The sequence below is a fragment of the Coccinella septempunctata genome, chromosome 5 (genome assembly GCF_907165205.1).
Source record: "Coccinella septempunctata chromosome 5, icCocSept1.1, whole genome shotgun sequence".
NCBI classification, from domain to species: domain Eukaryota; kingdom Metazoa; phylum Arthropoda; class Insecta; order Coleoptera; family Coccinellidae; genus Coccinella; species Coccinella septempunctata.
In genome coordinates this window covers 29,574,064-29,585,049 of record NC_058193.1, presented here as the reverse complement: position 1 = coordinate 29,585,049, position 10,986 = coordinate 29,574,064, and the positions used below count along the sequence as shown (strand labels likewise).

The window sequence follows — 10,986 nt, the reverse complement described above, 5'->3', positions numbered from 1 at the left end:
AACACATTTCAACTCGCTCTGTATTATAATAATCAATAGTTCATATATTTACCTTTAAACAAACGTTCAAACGCTTCTTTTACAGCGCCTATATCATTTTTGATGGAGGTTTGTCCACTCTCGCTGGTGTGAGGAAGAACCACTTGGGCTGTGTGTTCCAAATTTTCTATGAGTATTTCCCCTTGTGCTTTTTTGTTCAGAAGATGATCCAAAGGACCAGAAAAGCTATCTACCGTGAGTTCAGCACCTAGAGGTCTCTGCTTGAACTGTGGTACTTTCTCTTGAGCTCGTATCATCCACCTCTGTAGCTCATCGTAAGCTTCTCTGTAGAGTTTGTGATCACGATACTGGCATTCTCTGTCTCTGAGTAGTTTCTGAAAATTCAACATATGAATGAATAAAAAAAAATGTTTTCGCCTATGGTAACTAACCTGTATCTTCTGAACGCAGTCATCAAATTCATCAAGAATATCTTGACATTTCATGACGTCATCGCCTTGTTGTGTGGCGAAAATATTATTGGCTATCTGCCTCAGATTGTCCACTTCATTCTTCTCGCATCTGGCCTTCTCTTCAATTTTCTTGATAGAATCCAGTTGATTTTTCTTTTCGGACATAGTTCCACAATATACGGAATGTTCCGCTAGTTGTGACCTCATAAGGTCGATTATTTTTGTTAGATCGTGAACTTCTTGAATGATTCCAGTCCATTTGGTAAGGGCGTTATCGAGAATGTTTTTAGTTTCTATCATACGTGAAGCGATAGCTGACCACTCTTCTTGTAGCTTCGAGACTTGTTCGTTTATAGTTTGATGACCCTCAGAAGCTGTGTTAGCTAAAACTGCCTGCGCCAGTTCTACTAGGGCTTGCATCTTTTGGAAACCCTCCTCTTTGGATAAGAAGATTCCCTGTATGACAGCAATCTTCTTCTCAATTTCTTTTTGGGTGGCATTTTTAACACTTCCACAATTCGCGAGTTTCTCGCTCAAACCTTGTAGCCATTCTTCCAAATGTTGGATACGAGAGTCAAGGTCTTGATGGGAAATAACGAACTGTTGCCATTTTGTGGTTGTATCTTTAACTTTCTGAGATATCTGCTGATATTTAGCTTCGATTTCGGGTATTTGGGAGTTACGTTTATGTGCACCTTTGGTGAGTTGTTGCGCCTTCTCCGTCAGTTGATCGATCTCCAACTCCTTCGCTCGAATTTCCCCTTGTAGAATTATGAGGCGGTCTAGTTGCTCCTTCTTTTCATCCGCAGTTGATTTGAGGTTAATCGAGTGCAACTCTGAATCCGCGTTTCTTATCCAAGATGCGCATTGTTCTTTCAACCGATCGTATTCCTCCCAACTGGTTATTTTGGACTGAACCTGCTCAATTGAGTTATCTACGATAGAAACTAATTTAGCCCATTCAGTTTGTACCTCTTCCACCAATGACCTAATGCTCGATCGACCGTTTTGGTTGGTTTTATGGATAACCTTGTCTCCTAAAGATTTGACCGTCAAGATTCTAGATTCTTCATCTCTCAACGATGACTTCAAATTCTGAAAAATTATATGAATATTATTGACAAAACATTTCGTTATATACTCGCATACTACCTTCAGTTTGTCCAAATTAGTGTATAAACTTGTCCTGTCCAAACTCGAATCACCCCAAAGTGAAAGGTTCGCATTGGTCGATTCCAACCAATTCTTGGCTACTTCGACAGCCTGAACGAATTTAATATGATCGCTAACAATGTAATCGTAAGTTTCCACAAATTCCTGGATCCTCTTCATCAATGATTCATGTCTCTCTTTCATCACTTGCAAATCTGCACTGAGGTTATCGCTAACACTCGGAAGATTTTGCAGTTTTTCCTCTAAATCCAGTAGATTTTGCTGATTCGAAGTTATTTCATAATTCAAGTTCTTGTATTCCAACAGCTGATTCTTCTTCTCGTCTAGCGTTGCCCATAGCTTCAGCTCTGCTAACCGATTCTCCACGCCTTCTAGCCAATTGTTGAGATTTTTGCTGCTTTCTTCGAAGCTTGACCACCTGTAATTGTAGCAAGAAAGGGACATTTTGTGAATCCCAACTAATCTTCATCTGTCAGAATATACTACCTTGTCAAATTGGATTTGAGTTCTCTGTCAGATGCGTTCAAAGTATCGAATAGGTTTTCCATAGATTGCTGCAAGTCTTTCAGTTGGTTCGCTATGATTTCTCTACCCTCATTTGAAGTGTTGGGGTACAATTTCTCACCCAATTCTACAGCGTTATTGAGGAGTAGAGTTGCACTTACTTCTTCCGCAAGTAGTTCGCTCAAGACGTGGGCTTCTTCAGAAAGAACATCCCGCGAACCATCATCGATGTTTTTCTGATGAATCGAAAACCTGAAATCAAGATACCTCAGTTGTTAATCCATATCAAAATCCATATGTATAAGTACATACTTAGCTTGGGCTGCAGAAATCCAATCAGCACACTGACGATATTTTTCATTATAGAATTTATGATCAGTGAATGCAGTCTCGCATTTCTTCAAAATTTCCTTGGCTGCCAAATGGATGGATTGGAACCTAGATGTAATCTGTTGAATATTAACGGAAACCCTAGAATCTCCACTATTCCTAACCAGTTCATTGAGATTATCAGACATCTCATCTATTTGTTTTTCGATTATTGAGAGATTTGAAAACAGTCCTTGATATTTCTCGAACTGTTCCTGCTTTTCTTCAGCTGTCGCTTTCAATGAGAAGTTTTTCAATACCACTTCAGCTTCGTTGAGAGACGATAAAAGTTTGTCAAGGGAGCTCTCAAAATCGTTCCATTGAGCAAGTCGGGCTTCCAAGTTTGATTTCGCGTCCGTAAGGGCGGAAATGAACTTGTTCTGATCATATTTGAGATTTGCCACGTCTCTCTGCATTTGCTCTTGAATTCTAGCTGGAAGAATCGATATTTTATCAGCAACGTATTTCTCCAGGTCTTTAATCTTCAGTTCGTTCTCAATGATACGATCCTGAAGTTCTTGAATATGGGAGAGCCTTTCTTGAAGCACATCCTTGCTGCCATCTAAATCGTTGTAATTATTAAGGTCATCCCATTGTTGTTTCTGCACGTCTTGGTGATCCTTATGCAGCTCGTAAAATTGATGATAAACTTCTAAACAATCTTCTAGTTTCTTGATATTAATTTGGGAATTTGAGACCAACGCAGCATAACGTTTTCCGATGGACTCAATCTGCTCCTTCACTGGTGTTATCTTATCTTTGTTGCTGGTAGACTGCACAACATATTGAGCTTTTGAAGTAACATCTGGAAGAGCAACATTGTTTGTTATATTCAAGAAAAACTTCCATGAAAATTCTATCTCACCTTCGATTATTTTTCGATGTCCAACGATTTCTTGATTCAATGTCCTGTGCTTGAGCAACTTAGCCCGAATTTCTTGCGAGCTGTTCCATTGCGTCGGATTCAACTCAATATTATTCTCCATAGCATTCAACCAAGTTAGGGTCTGTTGAAGTATATCTTGGTAACTGGATAATTGATGACTTTGAGCCTCTTGCTCTTTCTGGTATCTTTTCACGTCTGAAAAAAAAAATCAGAAACAATATTAAAGCTCAATTCGACAAATTTAACCTCAGCTCACAAAGTTGCCCAATCAAATCAATTTCACCCTAATATAAGATAGCATTGCTATTCTCTGCTACTGAAAAATCGGATCATTTACCTTCAAAAAGATCGTCCCATCTTTGTCTGACACTCCTCAGCTCACTTCTTATTGCTTCCCTTCCTTGGGTAGCAGTATCTGGCAAAATTTTCTCACCAACCAACAATAACGCATTCAATTGGTGTTCACCTTGATCCTTCTCTGCCAAAATGAGTTGTAGCCTTTTCATGGAATCATCAATGTTTTCTGTTTTCAAAGTTTCCAAACTGTTTTCCAATTGACCCAACCATAAATCGATATCATGAAGTTTCCTTTGATAGTTCTTATGATCGTCGACTATGACCTCCCATCTGTCTACCACGTCTTTAGCTAGAGATTTAAGCTGCTGATATTTCGATGCTAGCTGAGATATAAGCGGCTGAACTTTTGAAACACCACTCCTTTGCGCTAAACTGTGGGCAAAATCTATGAACTGATCAATTGCTGTCTCCTTAACAGAAACGTCCTCTTTCTGACTAATGAAATGTTTGTATCGTTTCATCTTGTCGTCCAGAGTATTTTGAAGTGTTTGTTCTCTGAGTGAAACTTCCGCAGCCTTACACCACTTGGACAGTTCCTCATAAGTATCGTCGAAGTTTTCCCATTCTTTCAGAGCAATATTTTGTCGATCCATGCATTTATCTACGAAAAAAAAAGAATAATAGAGAACGTTTCGAGTGCAAAAAATATATACTCACCAATTTCACTCATATAATCAGCAAAAGACGCAGAAAGTTCTTGAAGTTCCGATTTCAATATTTCAACACCTTCAGGTGCTGTACTCCTTGCAGTTGAAATGCATTTTTCCTTAATTTTTGCCAATAGCTCCTCCCCTTCTTTCTCATGTCTGGATTTTGTTGTGGAAATAACCGATACCCTCTTCTCTATATCCGATTTTTCTCCGGTCGTTTCATAACAATCCTGTAGTTTTTCCCTAACACCTCTAAGCCAATCTTTAAACGATGCTACGCTATCATTGAAATCGATATGTTTATTCACACAGGCGTTCAAGTTATTCAAAAGTTCCTCGGATTTATTCTCAATATTCAGGAATAGTTGTTTAATCGATTGTAGATACATATTCAGAGATTTATCTTGTGTTTGGTCGACCAATTTTTGCGCTTTATCACAAACAGACTCCACAAGCTGCTGATGAGACATTATTTCTTGATGCATTATCTTATGATTTTGGAATTGCGCTCTCTTCTCTTGCAGGGTAGATTTCAACTCTGTATGTTGTTGCATCGCTTTTTCAACATCTTTGAGCCATTTGGTGAGCTGTTCTTGTGTCATGGTGAAATCGGAGAACTGGACCAAACATTGATCGAGTTTATGACTTGAGTTTTGTAAATCGTCTGCGAAACTATCCCAGATCGTCCTCAAATTTTTGAGCTGCTGCCTAATTATTTCCCTACCATCCGGAGAAGTATGCAAGTATAATTTTTCTCCTATTTCCAGAATGGCGTCGAATTCCGAGCTCTTTTTATTTCTCTCCTCCATAAGCACTTCGATATCTTTATGTCTGTTTTGTATGACTGCCACATCTCCCACAATATGGCTCAAATCCTGTAAATCTTCAGCCTTATCACTGAGCCAGTGGATTAAGTTGTTATAAGTTTCATTGAAGTGCTTATGTTCATCCACGTAGATACCATATTTTCTAATGCTCTCTTTAGAAGAATTCTTCAATGTTTCATATCTGGTCATGAGTGCCGGAATTTTGAAGTTAGAATCTATGTTGCTGAACTCTTTGGAAATATTTTTGAAATCTTCATCCTTCGAGAGAATTTCTTCATTCAATGATTCCAGTTTAGTTAGATGAGCTCTCTTGGCTTCTTCTGTACTCTTCAAACTTTGATCTCTCACTTGATTCTCCTTAATTTTCAACCATTCTTCCAAATCTTTTATCGAATCATCAAACTTCGAAGACTGCATTGATATATCATCTAGTTTCTGCTGTGCAGATGAACAGAACTGCAGAAATGATTCCCAGGCTTTTTCTTGTTCGGCTAATAGATTTATGAGTGGAGGATGTCCACTTTCTGCCGTCTGCTCTAAGACACATTCGAGCTGTTTTTTACATGATTCCACAATTTGATCACCTTGTTCCTTTTGTGATAATAAATCTTGAACCATTGATAATTTTGAATCTGCAGGGTAAGAAGAAGATTCATCCATGAGGATGACAGCTTCTGAAGTGAGAGCTTCTAACCAGTTTCTGCAATTTTCAATGGCAGCCTCGTAATTCTCGTGTTGTTTCACGCAATCCTCAGCTGTGAGACGGAATTTATCCACTTTAGCGATAAGATTGTTGCATCGCTTGACATTTTCATCCAGTGCTTTATGAGCTTCGCTGTCGTTTAAGTCGGAGACTGAATCTTTCATTTTGTGCAGAATCGTCTTGTGGAGGTCGATATCATGTTCAATTACTTTGTAGTTGTACGAAGTTTCTCTTTTCTCGTGTAGGGTTTTATCAAGTACATATTCCTCGGGCAATTTGCCATCAATATCATCCATCCATATCTTAATTTGTTGCAAACTGTCTTCGAACGAATGTTTTTGAGTGAGTACTGCTTCAACGTTCTTGTATAAGTTATTCACTTCTTCTATTAAACGTTCAGCTTTCTCTCTCAGAATTCTAAGTTCACTTCTGATCGTTTCACGATTATCTGGAGTTATGCCAGGAAACATTGCTTCCCCATGTTCAACAGCTGTATTCAGCAATTTCTTACCTTCTTCTTTTTCCACAGAGAATCCCTTCAGTTTTCCTAATGTAGATTGGTCTGGTTTGGCACTGAGAGTTTCAAATGATTTCACTTTGTTTTCCGCTCTGGTAAGCCAGTTCTCCACATCTTGGACAGCTTTTTGGTAACGTTCTTTGTATTGTTTCAGTTCTTGGAACTTTTTGATGTAATTTGTCATGAAATTCTTCAAAACTGTGTAACGCGAATTCAAATGGTCAACCTGTAGGGCTATCCTGTCATCGGGTTTTCCATCAGAGAGCTGGGTGCTCATGGGTTTCAAGGCGTTCACATTTTCTTCGAAATTCACTATTTCCTCATTCAAATATGTCATTTCTTTCAACTTATTATCCAAATCGTATACGTCCATTGGCGCGCTACTGATTACTTTTATGTCGTTCTCTTTGATTTTCAACCAAGATGAAATTTCCTCGACAATATTTTCATATTTTTGATGGAGATCTACAGCCGACTCTAACTTATTTTTAGCCTCATTGAATGTTCCTTGCACGGTATTCAATTCGAGGAGGAGGTGGTCTTTCTCAGCTTGCAGTAGCTTAATGACCTCTGGGTGCTCCACTTCAGCTATTAAAGCTAGCGAATCTTCAATCTCTGATGCTTTAACATTACAATCTTCCAGGGCTTTCTCTATAGGGAGGAGGGATTTCAGTTTGACCTCTAGATTATATTTATCAGCGAGGCTATCCGGACAACACCATTCAATCTTCTCTCTATAGGTAGAAATAAGTCTTTGTAATACTCCAAACTTTTCAGAATGCACCTTTTTTAGGAATCCCAGAAGAGTATTCTCAATTTTGTTGGAATGATTCATTAGATCATCGTACCTCTTCTTGATCAGTTGTTGTTCTTTCGGAAACACGCCTTCTATGAGATTAGGATACATTAGTTTGATCTGTTTGAGGTCTTGATCAAGTTCTTCAATCTCACCTTCGCAATTCTTCAGTTCTTTTTTATGGTTCTGAATCTTTAGAACTCTTTCAACAACCTGTCTATTGTCTCCACCGAGATCTTCACACTTTATTATTTGCTCCCTCAAAGAACTGATCCTGTTGTTTATTATCTTCAGTTTGTCCTGGATATTCTTTTTAGCATTCCCAAAGTTGGAAGTCAGCTCACTCAATTTCTTTGCGTTCATCTCGACTGTCTGAAATTGATCAGCAATGACCTGTGTGAGAATATCTAGAGGTGGAATATTTTCGTTTGAGAGTTTTCTTAGCTGATCGCATTTCACCGATAAACTCTGCTTCAATCTGGAGTATAATGGCAGTTCTTCTCTATATTTCTCCAGTTGCATTTTAGCAGTCTCCATTTCATTAGGTTTTTCTATAGCTGTAGCGAAGGCTGTATTTTGTTCACTCAACCATTTCAGAAGATCGTTCTTTGTATTATCGATATCTTTCCAAATAGTCACCTGGGATTCAGTCCTCTGCACCAGACTAAGAATATTCTCGTAGATTGATGACCAACTTTGGCTCATTTCTTGGATTCCATTTTTGATCTCTGCTTGTAAAACAGGTATGTTTTCACACTTTTTCATTATCGTTTGTCCTTTGGATTCCAATTTATCCAAAGTCAATTTGAACCTCTTGAAGGACTCTGAAAGTTTTGTTGCTTTTTCAAAATTAACTTTAGCCTGTTGTAGATCGTTAGGCGTTTCAAAGTTCTGTATGCCCTCGTTCAAATCTGAAATTTCTTTTGCGACACGATCTTTTGCTTCTTGAAAATCTTTCCAACCGGCAAGAGCGTTAGCAATTTCCAATTTTTGGTTTCTTATGTCTTCGATAGCTTTATTCCACTGTGACTCGATCTGGGATATTGCCCCTTGTACTATAGAAACATTCTGAATATCCTCCTTGGTTAGATAAAGTGCTTCCTTTCGCAGATCTTCCTTGAGTTTGAGATTCTCAGACTGATCAGAAAGGTTGTTAAGATGATCTAAGGCAGTGACTATATCAGAAGGCGTTTTGATCATGGAATAAACATTGGAATATTGCATTTTCAAATCTTTCAAGTTTGCTTGTAGATCATCCTGAATTTTTTGGAATGACTGCCAATGATTCTTCAGAGTGTTCAAATCTTGTATTCTTTTTTCAACGTTCGTCTTCAAATGTGTCGTTTTCAATTCTATTTCTCTTATGAGGTGTTCTGCGGTTAATGGAAGGCCTGTTTGTTTATTGAGTATTGTTACGTTCCTTATGTTTTCGAATGAAGGTATTTTCTCTTTCCATATAACGAGTTTATTAGATAAAGAGTTTATTTCTGGCAAAACTTGACGAAGATCATCTTCCGATGCGCTCTTGCTTTCGATCTGGTAATTTAAATGTTGAAGTTGATTAAGGGATTCGTTGTACCAATTGAAAAGCTCTGACCATTTTTCTAAAGCATTCTTTTTGTTCAATAGATCATCATGTATATCCTGGTAATTTTTGGAAATATTAGTGTACTCCGCAGCTATCGCTTCATTCTCATTTCCAGTTGTTCTTAATGTTATTTCTTTGATTTCTTCGTAAATTTCGTTGAAGGTGGGTTGTTTTTCAGAGTGCTCCTGAAGAAGGCTATGAACGTTGATCAGTACCGTGTCTATATTATCCGGATATAATTCGTCCAATCGCGAAACACTGTTCTTGAAGTCGTATACCCAGTTGGTGAACTGAACGATCTTTGCTTGGGATTCGTGTTTTGCCAATATGGCGTCCGAACATGCGTTAATCTTGGCTCTGAGGGCGTCAGCCAACTTGTTTATTTCAGCTTTCATCTCTTGCAATTTGATTTTATTCAAGTTGTAGGCTTCTGGTGATATATGGTGGCTGATGGCATCCAGACTTTGAGTCAACCCAATTATCTTTGCTTGCTGTTCTGATAGTTCATTGTTGAAAGATTTCAGCTCAGATAAGCTCTTCTCCAGTTTATCAATATGTGGCGTGTGCAAGTTGATAGACTGTTGCGCAAATTCCATTTTGCTCTTGTCGATCCAGGACTCGAGATCCTTCAAATTAGAATCAAAAGCGCCCCAGTTTGCTACTAATTTGTCTAATTTCCTATCCCATTGATGCACTGTGTCGAAGATTATGGTGTGTTTTGTGAGGGATGAATCTATATCGTCGTGTGTTGGAGTTTTGGAGCTAAGTTGATGTGAAAGGGTCAAAATTCCCTGCAATTTTTCCGAGTGAACTTTACACTCTTCAGCGAAACCATCATTGTCCTTTTTCATTCTGATAGCCTCTTCCAATGTTTGCGGTTTCTTCAATCCTTCTTTCACTTTCTTCTCAGCCTTTTCCAACCAAGGTTTGGCTTCGTGTAAGTTGGCTTGACAAACTTCCCAGTTTTTAAGATCTTGGGAGATAATACTCTTTTGAGTTTCCACATTCGTGTTCACATTTTCCACTTTTTGTCTCAGTGCTGATAGTTTCGCTTGGAATTTCGGTGCTTCTTCAGGATGAACCTCAATTTCTTGCGCTTCATTATCGAGGCTGTCTAGTAGAGTTATATGATGGATGATTTCCCTTTGGAGCATCTCGGTTTTAGCTATTTTTTCCTGTGGTGGAATGTCCTCTTGTTCGACAGAGCTTAGTAGAATGGGAACTTGGGATGTAGTCCATTCTTCGAGTTTAGACAGCTGGTTTTGGAAAGTGTTTATTTTGACCGTATATTGTTCAAGGTTAGTTATGTTCTTTTGAGCATTCTCTAATGTCGACCTGTAGCGTTTTTCGATTTCTTGAATTTCCTTTTTCAAAGTAGGCGCTTGCTCTGAAAGTTCAGAACAAAGTTCCCTGAGTCTACGAAGCATCTCTTCAATCCTTTCACGCAGAAGAACTGCTTGTTCTTGTCGTTTTTTGAGCTCGTTCGGAAGACTGCGTAGATTATACTCACTAGGATGTATACTTTTCAGTTGTTGCTCAGCTTTCGACAACAGCATTACAATTTCGTTCTTCTGATTATCATAGGAGGTCCATATTTTGTGGGTTTCTTTCAAATGTGTTAGTTTGTCCAGAGTTGTCCTATAAGTTTCCGACCAACTGCTCTCTAGATTCTCAACTTCCTGCTTGATGAAGGGTGGAGCATTTATATCTTTTTCTAATTCCTTACCTTTTTGCAGAATAGACATAATACTTGGTCTTTGAGCTTCAAGATGGCTTAGGGTGCTCTGTTGTACATTGATGAGATGGGGTAAGTTGTTCGGCTGTGGATTCTCCTCCTTAACTTCCCTAACTTTCTTCAACAATTCACACACTTCACGTACTTCTCTTCGGTACGAGTAACATTTTGAGAGGGTATCGGTTTTGATCATCGTGATTTCAATTGAAGGTATGAGGTTTTTATATCGGGTAAGGAGGATGTCCAATTTTTTCTGCTCCATTTCCGCCTGGCTTAGAGGGCACTGTGAACCTAAGAAGTCGAGGGTTTGCACCAACCATTTCATGTGCTGCCTCTTGGAATCAGCATCATTGCATATTTTCTGTGGAGATTGAAGAGATATGATGACGAATTTGAGTTAACCAAGTACTTAAATCGATATAGATACAA

The 10,986-nt window shown here is 38.5% G+C and overlaps 1 protein-coding gene across 2 annotated transcripts in view; it reads right to left on the bottom strand.

The window, feature by feature from the left end:
* The window catches only part of LOC123313456 (nesprin-1), a 66,131-nt gene that overhangs the window by 36,017 nt on the left and 19,128 nt on the right, over positions 1-10,986 (bottom strand). For both annotated transcript variants that reach the window (XM_044898346.1, XM_044898345.1), the window contains exons 9-16: positions 4,399-10,918; positions 3,722-4,342; positions 3,364-3,579; positions 2,442-3,303; positions 2,112-2,381; positions 1,605-2,043; positions 432-1,547; positions 53-374 (exon numbers count right to left, since the gene is read on the bottom strand). In XM_044898346.1, the coding sequence (XP_044754281.1) occupies positions 53-374; positions 432-1,547; positions 1,605-2,043; positions 2,112-2,381; positions 2,442-3,303; positions 3,364-3,579; positions 3,722-4,342; positions 4,399-10,918 (10,366 nt within the window). The remainder of the gene's footprint in view (positions 1-52; positions 375-431; positions 1,548-1,604; positions 2,044-2,111; positions 2,382-2,441; positions 3,304-3,363; positions 3,580-3,721; positions 4,343-4,398; positions 10,919-10,986) is intronic.